Source organism: Aphis gossypii, chromosome 3, assembly GCF_020184175.1.
Source record: "Aphis gossypii isolate Hap1 chromosome 3, ASM2018417v2, whole genome shotgun sequence".
NCBI classification, from domain to species: Eukaryota; Metazoa; Arthropoda; class Insecta; order Hemiptera; family Aphididae; genus Aphis; species Aphis gossypii.
The window spans coordinates 51,913,138-51,932,292 of record NC_065532.1 but is presented as its reverse complement, the minus strand read 5'-3'; the positions used below and the strand labels follow the sequence as shown (position 1 = coordinate 51,932,292).

Here is a 19,155-nt window from a genome sequence, read left to right as displayed (position 1 = left end):
CCGGTCGCGGTCTACTTGGCCGCCGTCGACGGATTCCTATCGCAGCGGAACGGCCGCGGCAACTCGCGAGCTCTCTGTTGGTACCGGGCCAGGTATCGTGGTCCAGCTTCCCCTCACCTCATCCTGCATAACTCAGCTTCCTTAAACTAAAACGACCCGTCGTCTGTCTGATCACGTGATCGGGTGATGCGAGAAAAAAACAAGTGATGTTGTTAAAAACACGCGACCGTTTTTCAATGACGTAGACAAAATATTGTTGGACCTAAGCATTATAACCGAGTGAAGCTGCAACCGCGTAATGTTCGATCATAATAATAATATACTACTTATTATAGAAAGGGCCAAGGTCATCGTCATACTGCAACTCCTATTTTGCATAGGGACCCACTGCACGATTATTATTCCTAGAAAAAAAAACATAACCCCGTTCCCACCCATATAATATTATCGTAAAATTTTTAATTTAGCCAAAACGTATTTTATTGTTATGAATTATTATTGAGCACCCACAAAAATTCACGGAAATGTCAGCATGATGCATCATCGCAATATACCCCGTCGATTTATTATAATATCATTGGTATACTCTGTGGGCTGCGACAATCATATTTGTCTCAATATTTTTGTATAGTTGTATCCCTATTCAATATTAAATTTGATATCATATCATTTCTAAAAAGAGTTGCGGAAATTTTTAACACATTTTTTTACAGACCTCTATATAGTCTATACAATGGCCGTTATAGCTATGATTGCGAACTATACCGTGACAATAGCGTAATAACATGCTTATTTTTCATACTATCATTTTTAAACTACCTACCTATCATAATAAACAATGAATATTATTCCAAATTATTCAGACAACACACACACTTTTTCTTAATTGTAAAAACTTACAAGTAATTTTTACTTTTTTTAATCACCTATATATTCTTTCAACGGGTACCTACTAAACGTATCTATTACATTTTAAATTAACTTGAAACTTCAAGTCGTGTTGAAGTTCTCTATAAGCACTAAGTATAAACAGTCCGTTCACCTCATCTTCTACAGTGCTTTTAGACCAAACTTTTGCGTCACAGTGTGCTAAATGAAAAAATGTTACATCTTCCAGAAGGACGACACATAAGTACCTATATCACCACATAGTATACATTACTAAAATAAGGCATGTGGTATATGAATAGTAATCAGTGTACTTAACACGGCTGAGTAAAATTTTAGGCCAATTAACTTCTAAATTAAATGATTTTTTTTCAAAGACTCAACGAAATTAAACAACTGTCAGTATGTAAATAAAATTGATTAACATAATAAACAGTATTTAAAAAAAAAAATTTGTTTTCCTTAAAATAGTTAATTTTTTTTTTTGTATTTTGTTAAAAAACTTGGTACCTACTATATTCAAAATTTTTACTATACCTATAAAATATTAAAAGTTGTCAGTTGTTACTTCATGTAAAATACTGAATTAAAACTAGCTATATTAGTCACTGCAGGGATAATTATAGATAAATAATCAGTTTAGGTTAGAAGTTGCCAAAAATTATAACTTGTTAAGTTATTTCTAACATTTCTAGTCAACTAGTAACTATTAAGTGACCAACTTTTGTGGTTTACTAAGAAGTAAGAGTACATGATAATATAACATATATTATTAAACTGTGTACTTACGCACAGTTTATTTCCATGCAAGTATGGCTGATTATTTGATAATTTGATAATTTGATATATTTATTTAATATTTAGTACAAATGAAAAATATATGTATTATGATAAGATTCGCAATAACTAAACAAATAAACAATTCTTGTTTCAAAAATATTTTACAATATTTTTTTATTTTTCATATATAAATTATTTACAACAAAATATCTTAATTAATTTTCATTTAACGTATGCAACAAACATATTAGGTCTTTGATTCTGTATTTGCTACTAAAAAAGAGAATTAATATATTTAATAATATTTATACATAATATAATATGTACTACAAAATAACTATGTATCTTTAGGGTCTTAATAATTTTTAATTTTTCTTTTATTTTAGAGATCAATATGTAATAATTTTAAACCTCTACAAAACAACATACAAGCAATGAAAATCGTTTCCAAAAAGAAAAAAAAACAAATTCTTAAAAATTTTACCCGTGAGTTTACAACAAGTGAGCTTAATGTACATAAACTCTAAAATAAAATATTATATAAAATGTATTTTCTTTAAACCCTGAATATGAGACCACATCATATAATAATACTACTATAAAATACAACAAGAAAAAAAATATTAATAATTATTTATGTTATTAATACAAAATTGAACTATCCATGAATAGCAAGTCAATTACACAGTCGTGTTACAAAAAAAAAAATTACCACATTCCTCTTTACTGACATTATTGCAATACAAAATTTTGAAAAATACAAATTTATATAACTGTTATATAATAATATTTAAGTTTTATTGATATGATTCTGATATGTAATTTTGAAAAAAAAGTTTATAAATTAAAAAAAAAAACTATTTAAAGGATTACGATTTATGAGGAATGTTAGCTTAAAATTAAAAATGTATTGAAGAAAACAGTTTATTTATACTTTTATATATTATTATATAAAATGAACATCAAAAACAACAAGTCTCGTTAAAGCAAATAAAAAAAATTATACATATTTTTTTCATTGAATTACCCAACATAAGTCAAATCTAATTAACTTAATCTGAGTTTGTACTGAACAAATTTGGGCATCACATTTTCAATGTATAATTGTTATAAATAATATTATAATACAATACATAAATATGTACGGATTTGGCCGTACGTGATTGAAAGACATAACGGCATTAACAATTCGGGCAATGAAGTAAATTTAATTTAATTTAATTTAGTTTTTTTTTTTTTTTTTTTAACAAGTTAATAACCTAATTAGTAATAAAACTTATGAGGTATTTGATTAAGTTAATACACTTAAAAAAATATATATATATTTATTTATTCATTATGTATGTATAATAATAATAAAATAATAATAATAATAATAATAATAATAATAAATTTATTTAAATAGACATATGTACATGATTCAACAAATTATAACAACATTTTTTAATTACTATCTTTTCTTATCAATTTTTAATTTTCTAAATCGAGGAAGACAATTTTGTTTTTATCAATCACCTATTTGCTTATACATAATAAAAAATTTTAATCTTAAAATATATTCGGCTATATATAACTGTATAAAAATAAAATCCAAAGTCTCAGACGTGGTTTTTCTCGCACAAACTTTTACTAGTCAACTGCGTTTAATAATGTCAGTCATTTTTTTTTTTTAAATTAATAATTAAAAAAAAATCATAATATACTACTGGTAACGTAACATTTTTCAGATGCAAGCATCATTTTCGTTGCGCTGTGTATATTTCGTTGTGCGACAGTCTTAAGGGATGTGCCATTGGCGCAGTCGGAGACTGTTAATAACTCTTGACATGTTTAGTACAACTAAATCTTGTTGTTATTATTATTATTATTATTTTGGATACAATAAGAATACCCTGTGTGGATTGCACCCCGAACATACCATTAGGAAATATGTATGGAAACAGTTCGTGGTTAGCGTACAAAATAAAACATTCGACATGGTAACATATTAAGAAAAAAAATATATAATAAAAACTTTTTTCTTGAGTAAATTTGTATACGCTGATTTAATTAAGGCGCACGGTGGGGGGAGGGAGGATACTGACGACTACTCTATGAAGCTTGTTCAAGTTTAAGAGCCGCTTTAGTCATACCAGAAGACACTGGTGGGGTCATTGAAGTAGACATATTGAGCTGCAGTTGCATTGATGAACTGGTCGACGCTGTCGACAAGTCTTGAGGTCCTTCTTGCCACGAGTTGGGTGGACAAGACATGCTCAAGTCAGTTGGTTTATAGTCTTCATCAGATACATCTCCCGTTGATGATTCGAGTTTGGGAGTAGTTGTAGTCGGAGTCTGAGGAGATGACGCCATTTGCTGACGCAACAGAGATATATTTTTTATGCATTTCAATTCACTGGGGTTACGAAGAAACCTATACACAAAAAAAAAAACCATCAAAGTTATGTTGATTAACAATGTCATATAGATGACATAAATCCAAAAATAATAGGTAAACATGAACTTACTGGTAACAATGTCTTTCACCCTGCACCTTCCTGAGGATGTTTACTCTGTAATAGTAACGTAAGGCCCTGGACATTTTGTCGTAATTCATAGACAAATGGTTCTTCTGTATGCCCCACAGTTTGGCCAGACCTGGGGGATCGACAATCTTGAAAACTCCCATTTCTTGATTTTTCCACGCTATGAAGCCAGTGAAACGTTGATGTGTATCATTCAGCAGTTGCTGTAGGAAATCCCACAATAGTCGACCATCTGTAAACAATTAGGCACGTGTTAATCAGTCCGTTGCACACGTTTGTTTTGCAAACAACAACAACAACGACATACTTGTATTTGGTTCGATTGAGTTTGAATCGCCAGACGGGAAGAATATATTTCCGTTAGACTGTTTGGGCGTGGAAGGAGAGTATGGCGGAGGTGACGTTGAAGAAGACGGGGTGGTAGGCGTGGGTGGCGGTAAGTTCAGCGTTCCACTGCTAGCAGACGACTCTTCTGGGTCGGAATCGGATTGATTGCTGCCGCCAGAGCTCGTGCCGCCATTGTTCGAGTATCCTGAACGGAAAATACACGCGATCGTTAATTATTGTCAAAAAATACACACATCGGGTACGCGACGGCCTCCTAAGGAGCGTTTGTACTGCAAGGTGTATCTAATAGACATGACATACTTTACAAGTACGTAATTTCAACATTTATCTGTCAAATCTTCCCGATACATATCGCGTACATTATACATTTGAAACTATAAAGTGAATCGGATGCGATACGAGTGGGTAGAATATGATTTAAGATTCACGACTTACCAATTGTTGGAGTCGTCGGGAATATGGACACGCTGGGCGTTAGGTGGTGGCCGACCGTGGACGTAGTGGAGGCGACCGGCGGCTGCTGTTGGTGGTAGTCCATGTGCCGAGGGCTGTCCGACTGGCTGTCTATGGACGGGGCCGGGCTGAGGACGGCCGGCGAAGACGGTGCCGGCAGACACCACGTAGGACTGAAAGGGAAGTGTGAGGCAACCGGGCTGCCGGGCAGGTGTCCGGCACTTCCGGCGCTCATCATGTCGCCGCCGCGCCGCAGCAGTTGCAGCACGTTGTAGAGCAGGTCACCGGCGCCCGGACACCGTTCGTTCAAGTCTTGTTTGGTCAACAGGCAAAGCGCTTTGCCGTTCATCTGGAACAGTTCGGTGTCGAACCGCGGCAAGTCGAATTCGATTTCAGCCCACTGTATGAACGCGGCCACGTCTTCTTTGGTCCAAATTCTCGGGTCGGTAACTGTAAGGAACGAGAATAATACGACGATTAAATACAGGCGTTGAAAAAAAAAATGAAAAACGGGCGTTTCCCGTCCGTTCGAAGCGAGTATTTATTTTTTATTTTTAAATAAAAAACGAAACGTTTAAAACTTACTCAAGTTGGCTGGCAAGTGGTGTTTGAAGTCGAGTGGCGACGGGAACGGAGTGGGCGGCAAAAGTGTCGGCGAAGGAGGAAAGTTGAAGGCACCGCCGTGGTGCGGATGGTGATGGTGGTAACGCCAGAACAGGTCAGCGGCTGCCGCTGCACCGCTGTTGAACACGAACGCCGCGGCTGCTGCGTTGTTGGTCATGCCTGGACCGCCGGTGGTGCCCCCGTTGGTCACGCCACCGCCGCCGACTGCCGCACCGCCGCTCAAGCCACTGCCTAGGCCACCGCCGACGCCGACGCCACCGCCGTGTCGCGTTATAGTTGACACCTGACCCGGAGTCAGGGGCATCAATTTCATGATGCCTTTAGAAGATCGGATCTGAAACGTAAATAATAATTACGAATTGATTAAATCTGTCAGTATAAAGAGCGCGGGCGGTAATGTATAGAACGATATTTCAATTTATATTTCGCTCAGCGAATTATTGTTAAAATCATTTTTGTCCAAGTACAAAATATACGACCAAAATTAATGTTATAGTAATACCGGTTAGGTTATACATATATAGTATATATCTTATTAAAGTGGTTACGGATAACATTTAATCCAAAAAAAAAAAAACTCGTCATAAAAGAATTTCGCGGGAACGGACCGCTACTGCAGAAGACGTCATGAATACTGATCAGGACGATGAGTAAGTCTAAGCGGAAGCCGCCGGCAGCATCGCGAAATCGGACAGTGAATAATTCAATAATAATACGTTATTATAACAGACGAGAAAAACAAAACGGATATTCTGGCGTCCGAGATCGCGACAGCAATCCACCGACGGTGTTGTTGCCAAAAAACGCGTTGCGTTTGTACCTATTTCCATAACGGTCTCGCCGGGTGCCGACGATTGCCGTGTTGGCTCGCGGTCTATATATTGTGCGCATCCGTATATATAAGTGTATATATGCTTCGGTAGTCGGGTTTTTTTTTTTATTATATCCACACGCGTATAGGTGTTATATACTGCCGTGTTTACTAGCAGTTCTATCAATACATATATATATAAATATTATGTAATACTCTATATAAGAGCAATTCGTTTGTCGTCTATACAGTTGCAGCCTGTGGTTTTTTTTCACGTCCCATACGAATTCGATAGACCACACAAATTACAAGTCGTACACCAAATTCTATATCGTACGATTATTACACAATATATACAGGTACCAAACAACTATTAAATCGTATAGACGGCCGAACGTGCTGGCGTAAAAAAGAAGAGCGTCGTAAACGAAATCAACATAATACGACGACAACGGTATACGACGATTGTAATACCGATTTATAGGTCTTGAAACAAAACTAACGAGATACAATGTAAAATAAAAATAAAAAAAACGGAAAATGCGTTCCAAATAATAACTATAGGCGCTCTGCCGCACGACTATTGCGCAACACTCGACGGGGAGCACCACAGCAGGTACCGTCATCCTCTGTTGACGAAAAAAAGTAGCTACCGTTTCAAAAGACTTTTGTCTGGTTTCCATGTAAGGTACGGATTTCGATCGAAAATATTTGAAACGACCAAAGTATGTAGGTATGCGCAACACGTTTAATAAATACTTCGTATAGGTCAACGTAAAATATAAAGAGTGTGTTTGAAATTGAAAAGGAGAATAAAACGAATCGCTGGGACAACCAAATCCAATTTTAGACGTGGGATAACGTATCGTGCAAATGGCAAGAGGTTTACACGACGTCGTGTGCGGAAGCGAGATTGTTAGAGTACTCACGTACCCACGTGTCTGCGAAACCGATTAATTACTACTGATAATAATATCTAAAGACGGAAATCCATGTCGATGTGTGGACTTGTACCATTACAGTAAATTCCTAGACTGTTTGCACGGTACCGGTACCGCAGTTATGTGTCGTTAAATAAGTACTGTCGACTCGACGACGAACTATTCACAAACGGAACGTGATAAGCGAACAGTTGTTGCTACGGCTATGATAACCTCCGATGGTCGATAACCCGCAATGGCACCGAAATCGTTTGTTATACACGTGTCGTGTACAACGAAAAACATATTTTCTATATACACTCGCGCATATACAGAGCGACGGGCTTGAGAAGATCGGAAAACGTACACATCATAAATCATATCACACGCACATAGAAAATATGCCTTCAGATTCCATATAACGGTCTATATACCTATACATAAGTGCGGAATGCTGGATGGACCTTCATGGAAAAACACTATGCGCTCCACTCTGTACATCACAAAGATTGCGATGTTTAAGTCCCGTATTTTTTTGCAAAAAAAAAATTATATTATTTCATAATGTGATCGATAACTAGTACGTAAGCGTTTCGTTTTTCGTACGGCGTTCGGGTTTACGTACACACCCGCTCGAGACATACCACGTAGACAGATATCACGAGTATCACTCTGTGTAGTTCCACGTGAGATTTCGCTTATACGTCGACGTCGTCCCCGGAACAAACACATACTGTTACATGGTATGTAAGCACTGTGGTGGAAAGAAATGCAGTGACAAAAAACGTGTCGTTAATTTACAGTGCACATGAAATTATACGTTATATTATTGTGTACGGGTATTATACGTGCATAATATATTATTTTACGCACAATATATTATGTGTGTGCGTGGGAGTGGTGGGAAGGGGGTAGAAGGCGTGTTCGACAATAAATAATAATTTTTTAATATTATTTATTTCATGTATCATCGATTTTGAAATTCATGCCGCCGCCGGGTTGTATTCTATCAAGAAACCAGGAAATCACAAAGCGCGTTTTGACACGGAAAAATACCGTTCTCGTTTCCTTGAACAACAACAACAATAAAATAATATTTAACTATCTCGGTCGTCTTTTGGACGTAAACTGATTTTCCAATATTAATATTGACCGACGAACGAACGTTCGCCGAAAATGAACATTGCATACAATTAATTTTATCAGCAATCCAATTATTATTATTATTATTATTATAAAATGCCTTCGCCGTCGTCGTCCTCGTCTTCGTATCGCGAAACTCGTTTAGTATTAACAAGACAACGACGACGGCTCATTATTTTATTTTTTATTTTTTGTCGTTTCCCGACTGAACCGGTCATATTATTATATTGTTGTATCATGCACGGCTCAACCTTACGACAGCGGAACGATCGTGTCGAATGTGTGTGTGTGTGTGTGTGTGTATTACAATAATAATAATTATTACTGTTTATTAGTAGTCACCATATATGACGAACGTGGTTAGTCGTTGGTAAACAGCATACACGTTGTAAAATCGGGGATAACAATTTATTATTATTATTATTATTGTGTGTACAGTATAGTACTGTGACTAGGACGTTATGCCGAAACAGCCGCTGAGCACGTCGATCTCTAACGTCTAATGATAAATACTCTAGACTTGGGGGGGGGACGTATAACTTTGTGTACACTATACGAGGGCACATATTTCTCTATACTAAGCAGTAGTTGTGGTACCTACAAGACGCATGTGTACTGGGGTTTTGTTTTTAACATTATCGCGTTTCGAGTTCCATATAGTAGACTATAATGAAATACACCTGTCGTCGTCATTCCGAGCGTAATCACCAAGAATATTATGCTGTACGATTATTACGCGGTGCAACAAAACATGCGTGAAATAATGTTGTTTTCGTACATCGCCAGGATATCACTCGACAATAATTAATAATTAATTATTATTATAAAAATTTGATAGTTTGCGCTGGGCCCGCTATCGCGACCGCGCGCACACAAACGAGTGGTAAAGGTCGAGCACAATAATAATTGCGATGATAACGAAATGTTACTTAACTGTTATTACTATTATTTTATCATATTATAATATACTCGTTACTCGCTTTAGTCTCGGAAAGGCGGAGAGAGAGAGAGAGAGGAAGCCGTTTCCAACAATAATAATAATCCGAACAGTAATTCTCTATATTATACATTTATAACGAATCAATAATAATAAATCAAATGATTGAAAAACTATACAGTACGAATTTATAGCATAGCGTTGAAAACCGTTGCACGAGCTCGGGGGGACTTAGTGGCCATTGGCAATTATTCAACGCGCGCTAGCATAATATGATATTCGGTACGCTCTTCAAGCCCGAACCAGGATCCGGGTACACCCGGTAGGAAGGTCAAACGAATTGATTACCATATTATACACGTTTGTGCATTTTAATGTACGTGTGTGTTATTATGCGTATACATAATATGGCAATGTGTGTTGTGTTATGTGTGTGTTTGCGGGAAACGGGCGCAGCCGGAAACGCTATTTCTTACGCGACGGCGAGGTAATTACATTCTTCCGACCTTTTCCTTACATATTTCGTTATACATCGTAATATGCTTATCGAATTTTATCTACACCATATTATGTTATTTTAAACATAATTAAGTACATTATAATAATATTACACATTTCATTTTCAGATAGCGTCGTCAACAAAATAATATGTACCAGAAGAAATGCGCGTATACGGTATTTTAATTATTATTGTTTGAAACTAACCTAATGCAATTATTTACATTTTACAAAATAAATACTACCATTACGTTATCATCGACGTCGTCGTAAAACCGCAGCTGCTTTTCGTTAGCGCAAGTGGTTGGAATTCGTGCGTTTTCGGAAATGTTCGCCAGCCTTTTGTTTATAAGTAAGCGGACGATGACCGCCGACACCGCCGAGGACGTACAGGTTTGTTTAACAAACAGTGGCGGGCGGTACGTTTCTGATTAAATAACAAAGTTTTCGTTGCGACGTGCCGTTAAGAAATAATAATATTAATAATATTATAATAACGGCGGTAAAAATATGTACACAACAGACTTTCAGACAACAAAACGCAGAATAAACTACATAATATAATAATATAATATCCGATCGCGTATCCGAGCGTCGTCTCGCGGAAAAGAAGATAAAAATCAATTGTTGTTTTGACTAAATTATTTCTCTGTATTTTTAAAAAAAAAAAAAAAATCATACGTACCGAAGATTTATTATTACTATTAGAGGCGTACAAACCCGACCTCTCTCGTTGTTGTCAATCGAAATTCTACACGAATTACACATACATGAGTAATAAAAATAACGACAATACGTTCTGCAAGTGGAAAGAAAAAGAAAATAGACCATCTATTGGTTTTTTACGATAGTGATGACTGGCGGACAACGTTGACGACTACTGCGTGTAATATAAATAACGTTCAAACTGATTAAGCGGAAAAAAATCATCCGAAAATATGAAAAAAAAAATTATAAATTAAACAAGAAGGAGTATCGGTTAAAAAAATAAACTAGGCATTTTCACGTTCAACCGCCCAACAGTCGTTGTCGTCATCGTCGTTTTCCGGGTAAAGACAATTTTAAAGGGAAAAAACCAACGCGTGACGTTATTTCGACGAACATGAACAGCGCCGCCGGTTTGCACGCGTATTCGACGTGTCGGTTTTTATTTTTTTCAAGCGGTCTCCGGTGGGGATACACACACGAACGCACACACGGTGTAGGCGTGTTCGTCTCACAAGGTGATCGTCTGACGTCTACGCGGAAATCGTCAAAACGGAAATGCGATAATGCAATATACCAGTACTATAGTAGTAATAGTAATAAATAATAACTAATAATAATATGTTCACCATAAAAAATAAAAATAAGAAACCATTCGACCAACCAATAGTTTACAAATAAGGATCAGTAACATTATTTTAAATGTTGAAAACTTTTTACCAAACTCGTTAAATTTTTGGAGCCAGGATCTACACTCCTTTAAAACAGTATTAATCTCATATCAATAATAAATAATAATAGTTCTCTAATGATAGACCAATTATTACACGACTAACGTCAAGACCCGTCACGAGCATACATATTTTCTATCGTCTTAACTTTGACTTTAAAAATAATTATTATTGTAATTTACCAACCGCCACGCCGGTAGTAGGTGTATAACCACATTGTGCGGTGTTTCCGTTCCGGTACTTCCGGTATTAATAATATTATGTATACTTCGTCGTTATTATACACGTTATTAGTATATTTTTTTTCTTTTTGTTCCCCTTATAGACAGACGACCGGAGGTCGTACTGTATGTTGCGCATCCTGTGCTGCTACCGATAAGATTTCCGGAGTGAATTTTCTACGACAGCGCGAAAATTGCCCTCGAACTTAAATCTAGACAAGGTGGCAGGTAAAACGAGGGAACGCGCAAACAAAATAACGGGATTTCCGGTGTTTGTCAAAAATAAGAACCTTCAAAAAAAAAAAACCTTGAACCGCCGCCATGAAGAGGAAATGGAACAGAAAAAAATAATAAATAGTATAGATAAATAGTGCGTAATTCTCCGTCACCCAAATTCAAAACAAGTTTTTGTTTGCCGGCGAAATATATTACTCTACATTAATTGCACAACGCATTATTTCATACACGAGTCATCGATGATAAATGATAAAATTATTTGTTTAGTACCTACATATTAACATTTCTCGTTCTTAAAACTCACACTTCTTGAAAATAATTAATATTATAATTAATCTTCCGTATACAAGTTAATGCATAACAGCATAACAAATATTACTACTTCCTGTTATAGATGGAGTGATTTTTTTACTCAAATAATAAATTTCCATAAAAACCCTAGTTACAAATCGACAGATATATTCATTTAGAAAAAATGTATAAGAATAAACTATAATATATGATGGGGCGATATTGTTTCGTATACGTTCTTCCGGCTCGGTGGGGTAAAGTCTCAAATAAAAAAAAAATGGACGGTTAAAAATAGATACATGTAAACCTTTCCGGACATTAAACCGCGGGACTATCGGCCGATAATAATAGAACCTACATACCTACTCAAATGTCTCAAACTACGTCTTTCATAAAATGATGGAAGAACTTTGAGAATTGAGTGTATCGAACGTGTTTAAGTTTTGAACGATATTATTGTAAAAATATGAAATTAATAAGAGATACTTAAAACTACAAAACATAAACAATGTAAATAATGTAATACAGTACGATATACGCTGATTCGAACTTAATGATAAATGCCCTGATAAGTGTTTTATTTTACTTGGAATTGATTTCATCGTCGTCGATTGTTTTATAAAACCGTTGTACTAAGGATATATTAGAAATATGAACAACTAACAATGATTTGACCTCAATTAATTATTTTTAAGTTCACTAATTTAAAAGAAAAAATTAAAACCCGATTAGATAAAAAGTACAATTAAAACATAAAGATGACAAGAAACGGACTAGAGATTGCGCGAAACAAAGAAAATCGACAGTTTTATCTAATAAATTAACATTTATGATTGGTTAAAAATAACGAGTAATTCCTAGAATTATAAATAATATCGTAAATATGGTAATTATTATTAAACGACGACGCGACGCCGACAGGCTGACGTGAGACGACGACGTTCTGTCGATAAAAACCGTATTATATTTTATAATACTTTAACAATATTTTACAACACAGTAAATCGGATGGCTGTCGAACTATAAGCACAACGTTATTATAAACGTATACTATTGTTATCAACAAATAACAATCGTTTTCGTATATTTTAATAATAATAGACAACGCGTTTGATTGTATGTAGTATCGTCGTTAGTAGGTTAACCGACGCAAGTTAACCTCCGTAAAACGCGGAAGAATGTACGCGATGAATATTGTATTATAATAATATCGTGGAGAGAAATCGTTTTATAATAATACAATTTTCGAAAAAAAAAAATCACTGGATAGTTCATATTTCGGGCACGCCGCCGGAAAAACGTACCATCGTCAGCAGTGGTTGAAAGTTCAGATCAATCCTTAACGTGTTTCGAGTAGTGTTTATTACTATAATAAATTATTCGTTTTTTATTTTAATTTTTTTGATGAACAAAAATATTTCTCTGCAAATAATATAAGGACAATCATAATAATAATAATATAATATTCATCGGCTCATCGCCCATTTAAAATGGTACGGAAATCAACCGTAATTGTTTGTCAAAATAATATTCTATGATAGGTCGCTTATACTCGATGATTATTGTTGCGCATACGTGTCTACGAATGATATTAATTTTATTGTTATTTATAGGATTTTTTCGCAGTGCGCCCGTTTTTCAGGCGGAATATGAAATAGTAGTAGTCGTCGTCGTCGTTTCATATTATTATTATTATTATTATTATTATTTTCATAATAGACAAGGCGACGACGACGATCAACACCACACAACGAAGACGACGACGGTTTTAGACACGCACGAATCGTAAAAATAGAACGGTAAAACAACGGCGGCGTACCACTAAAACTTCTTGGCGTGCACTTCCCGTCGTTGGCCACCAAAAAAAAAATAAAAATAAAAAATTCGTACACGCAATGTATCGAACATAATAAACCGTGTTATGTATTATCGCCGCCGCCGCCGCGGTAGAAACACACTTCCGGTCGTACGGGAAACGCGTGCGCGGACCGTCGCCGGTATTTTAACAATATTATTATACATTATATACGTCTTTTCGACCGCACAACACCGTCACCGCGACCGTCTTTGTCGTGTGTCAGTGTGTGTGTGTGCCCTCTTTTTGTGTAATATTATAATATTCTTCCGTTGTAGAACACGACGGTCGTCGCATACGCCATAATAAATTTATGAGCTAGCGACATTGCGATAAAAAAAAAAAAATAATAAAAGACGAGAATATTCATTACTTCTAATAAATAGTAATATCGACTGCGACGGTATTAATAATAAAACTGTCGTCGAATATCGTTAACATATTATTATTATTATAATTTAATGTTCTCAAACAGCGGTCGGCACTGACGTTCGCGACCAAACGACGTTAGGACGACCACGTAATGCACACGTTGGCATTCCTTATCAGTGCGATGTGTATCGAATACGGATGGAAAATTTTCGATTTTCGTTTCGTTCAATACGGAACACGAGCGATATTATAATAATATGCACACAGAAGGAAAACCGAGACGCGGCGGCGGTTAACCTTGGACGGAGGCGGCAAACGCGGTTCTTTGTCCCGGGACTACACACACACACACACACGCGAGCGCGTAATAGGAACTTCCGCTCTGCGGCGCGCGCAGCAACAGGTCATGTTACCCCGCCGCCGACGCCATATGTCGGGAGAGGAGACCGAAACGGGTTTCACTTGGCTCGTGTGGCGGCGCTTCCATGTCGTCGTCGTCGTCGTCGTTGCTTTGCGTGCACGACAAAAACGATCTGCGGTGCTGTTGCGGCCGATCGGCGGAGTAACCTAACCTGACGGAGTGAAATAAGGAAAAACTAGATGCCCTCCACGATTTGTTTGCCAAAAACCAAATCGTGTGATAATTTTGAATACGTTAATTGACAACCTACGACGGGTTGTATGTCGCTATTGTGTGTACGAGTGGCCTGCGGCCCGGGATCGGATCACCGGAAGCGAAAACATTTACATTTAATTGATTATAATTATAATTTATTTAATTAAATATGTATAAGGTAAAATAAATAAATGTATAATTCGCGGCCGTCAATTGTGAATGGAAAAATTGACCTTATTAACCGGGCGCGCATCCGATATCCTGCATGCGGACGGTGCCTGACAATACGATTATTTAAATAAGAAAAAAAATTGCACGTACCCAGAGAGACTAAAACGTCGGCCACCTGAACCGTGGTCTATGGCGGCAACTATACTGTGGTTATAAGTCTTGTTGGAAAAACGACGACCCGATCACGACCGACGTTCGGAAACGAATAAAAATCAAAACACCGTACAGTGCATATAACGGGCGACGAGGGGGAACGAAAATATAAAAAAATATGTGTCATCTAGTGAATATTTTTCTCCCCCACGGTTTACGCCGCGGCGGGGGCGTCCCTTTTGTACACTGTGTCGGGTGAAAGAAGAGAGAGCAGGTGTTCCGTGTCGTCGTCGTCGTCGGGTGTCGTAGGGGTGCGGTGATTGTGGCGGCGGCGATAGAAAGAAAAGAGAAGTGAAGAAAAAAAATAAATAAGGAATCCCTTGTCCTCTCCCCCTCACACACACTCGCACCATCGACACAACATCGGAGAGGAACACACACACATACACACACACACACTAACGGGCGCCCCAGACACCGAACCGTGGGAACGGGGCCGTTTCCTTTTTTTTTCTTCGTCGTCCCTCCGCCGCCGCCACCACCGTACCCCAACAAGGCGACCATCCATTCCACCCGTCATCTCTAAACCCCCTCGCGCACCGCCGCCACGAACCCGTAGTGTTGTAGACCCATCTTTACACATTCCACCGGCTGCGGCGGCAGCTTCCCAAAAACACGACGAGCGAGCGCGAGTACACAGTACACACCATACGAAGTGCGTCTTCTTTGTCGTCTCTCCCACTTCCTCTACGATACGCACACGGGAGTCTGTCTCTAACGATCCGACGGACGAATATTTTTCTTCTCAGCGCCCGGGCGACAATAAAAATATTACAAAATTGTTATCGCGGAGCGCATAACTCGAAAGAGGGTTATATAATCTAAATTTTGATCGTCGCCGCGGGCATTGCGGCGCGTGTGCTGTTTTATTGGAAACGGAAAAACAATAAGGAAAAAACCTCACCCTCCTGCCGCCGCGAGACATAACGTTTGCGAAAGCGACAAAAACGGGAAGTGTGTGCGGGGACGACGTGACACCACGTCTTGCGCGCGGCGACGGAATGCGAAAACAAACCTTGACCCTCCCCCCGAAACGAATGGTATGAAAAATAAATTCCCAAACGACGTTCGCCGCAGTCGGGAAATACGCGTAATAAAATATCGTTTGAGTTTATTATTATTATTATTATTATGTTTTTTTTTCCACGTAACGACCGTATACCGACTTGGACGGTGTGTATGTGTGCGTCTACGTCGTGGAAGTCCGTCCGGAATCCGGTCGTGTGTATAGACGAGCGCGTGTGTGTGTGTGTAGTCAAGGTCAACCGTAGGACAATAGCGTTCGACGAGAAAGGGAGGCGGTGGCGGAAAAGAACGCATCTCGTCGTCTCTGGGAGCCCTCTCTCGCCGGTCGCCTAGTCCGCGTCTCGCACACACACACTTCTCCTACTCCAGTGCACACACTACACCGCCGACGCAACCGAATACACCACACGCTGCGCGTCCTATAACCACTCATCCTCTGCGGCCGCCGAAGCTGCTTCGGGCAAACACTACGACTGTGTATATTATTATTATTATTATTATTGTACGACACAATCGTTATGATCGCGGAACAGGAAATACGAGCGGCGGCGGCGGCGGCGACGCCACAGACTAGCCTGCTGCAGCTCGTGTGACGTGCGTGACCAATAACCAGTGCGGCCAACCCTTTCGACGCGCGCGCGCTGCTACGTTATGCGTGTGTGCGTGCGCGCGGTTATTCCGCTTCGTTTTTTCGCCGTACGCTGCGGCGGCGGAGCGAAAAAAAAATAGGAAAAACCAAAACACTTATTCGTACCTAACCGCAAAACGACTTCCCGACGGCAGCAGCCTCAACGGTACAGTTTCCCCGTCGCACCGACCACAATATTGTTATTATTATCACTGCATTCCTATTATACAACTGCGGACGGACCCCTATTTTTGGCACGTCGATGGGGTGGACACCTGTTCGGGACCACGCTGTGGCTCGGCGTGTAAGGTGCACCCTCCATCAGACACCGGCGATCCGCGGCACCCTTCCAACGTCAGTGTAATAATCGTTTAGACGGTTTAAGTACTACCTGTTGGTGTCTCGCGGCGAGCGAAGACACAGAGATTATTTAAATAATAATAATAAAAAAAATTAAGATCAGTAAAAGCGGCGGAAAAAAACTCGTTATCTGTCCGAACCGTGTTACGAGTCCAGGATTGTTATGTAAAGCCTTCGTGCGCCGTCGTAGGTACATAACGAGTATTACGTACCTAACGACGACGACGACGACGATAATAATATTATGTATACGTATTATATTATGTGGGCAGATAGGTATTATGCTGTGTGCAAGCATTATGCAACCAAATTTTATTTTCCGCAAAAGATTGGCGTCGACTGCCTATACCGGTTTAATATTTTTTTCATTTTTTCGTGACGATATTATTGTTTAAATAAAAAAAAATATATAATATAAAACACCTCAGCTGAGGACGCTGCGCTCGGTAAATATTAAAAGTCCGTACCTTTTAGTTTTTACGTTCGAGGTGCTCGACGACGAACTGGGAAGTAGAAAATCCGTTTTTGTACGTGTCAAGACAACGCTGATGGGTTGGCTGTGACGTTCGTACGGCGATGCATCGACGCGCTTAAAATCGCACACGGCTCGCGCGCACTCGGAAGTAACGACGGCGACGAACTTGTTTTCGGTTTTAATACCGCACGATGCGCACAAAAAACCGCGGAGATGCGGAAAACACGATTTTCCCGGTTGTGAGGAAGACGGAAAAAAAATTATAATTACGCACCGCACCGCGTGAAACACAGTCGAACGAGCGTAATTTATTTTTGATTAATTATTAGCGACGCGAACGAAACGAAAATTGTAATCAAAAATCCGGTACAACTAAAGTCGGGTCGTAGTATTTTTACAGATTGAAAATAATAATTATTGAAATATTGTATTGTGTTTTGTTATTATTATCACGTCGTCGTGCGCGGAACGAGAGAACGACACTACATGCTCTGCCGGCAACCTGACGGCAACAAAATCGGACGCGGCAGCGGCTGATAATTGTATGGGCGTCGTGCAGAACGCGTGATACGACAGACCGTGGCGGTGGATCGCTCTCTCAGTGTTGCCCCTTCCACGCAATAATTATCGTACCGCGATGCGCGCGCACTTCGTGTGCCCGACGCTGCGTGCAACTAGTAGTAGTAATAGTAGTACTATAGTATTATTATTATTATTATTATTATATAGTAATAATGATAGTAATAGTAGTAGTATTAGTAGTAGTAGTAGTAGTATTAGTTGTAGTAACGTATTTGGTCGTTAGGTCACTGATGTGTGTGTGTGTGTAAGTAATCTGCAAAACGTCTCATTTTTTTTTTTTTTTTTTTACATAATATATTGTTTTTTTCTCGTCTATTTTTTGTGGTAAACAGTGTGGTCATCGCATATCGTTAATTATATTTATTCGATATCGTTGTAAACGGCGCAAAAACAATTTTAAAACGACGATTACTATTACTTTCGATTAACGATTTATAATTTTTTTTTTACACTAAACGGTAGTCCACCGCAATTTCGACTTACAATTATACTGTGGGATGAATAATGGTATTTTATTTATTTATTTTTGATAGTACGCGCCCACCTAATAATTGCAGGTCTTATTACTAGTTTCAAACTTAAAAAACACTAACAAACCGTATTGTCAAAGCACACGAAAATAAATCAAATTCAAATCGAGTGACGGGAAAGGCGATGATTTCGGTGAAAAGTGCGCCGTTTTTTTTTTATTTTACTATTTATTATTTATCCTATACTACTACATAATAATATAATAGTTTAAATA

At 38.2% G+C, this 19,155-nt stretch overlaps 1 protein-coding gene across 2 annotated transcripts; it reads right to left on the bottom strand.

Annotated features, from left to right (window-relative positions):
- Positions 1 to 1,810: 1,810 nt before the first annotated feature.
- Positions 1,811 to 15,395, bottom strand: LOC114119219 (ets DNA-binding protein pokkuri-like). 2 transcript variants are annotated; one of them, XM_027980716.2, is made up of 6 exons: positions 15,277 to 15,395; positions 5,580 to 5,952; positions 4,977 to 5,444; positions 4,501 to 4,725; positions 4,176 to 4,425; positions 1,811 to 4,081 (listed from the first exon to the last, which is right to left on the bottom strand). In XM_027980716.2, the coding sequence occupies exons 2-6, from the start codon at positions 5,929 to 5,931 to the stop codon at positions 3,760 to 3,762; spliced, it is 1,617 nt and encodes a 538-aa protein (XP_027836517.1). In that variant the 5' UTR covers positions 5,932 to 5,952; positions 15,277 to 15,395; the 3' UTR covers positions 1,811 to 3,759. The 2 variants fall into 2 exon arrangements, with proteins under 2 accessions (XP_027836517.1, XP_027836516.1); XM_027980715.2 differs by lacking the exon at positions 15,277 to 15,395 and adding an exon at positions 10,173 to 10,190.
- Positions 15,396 to 19,155: the final 3,760 nt, after the last annotated feature.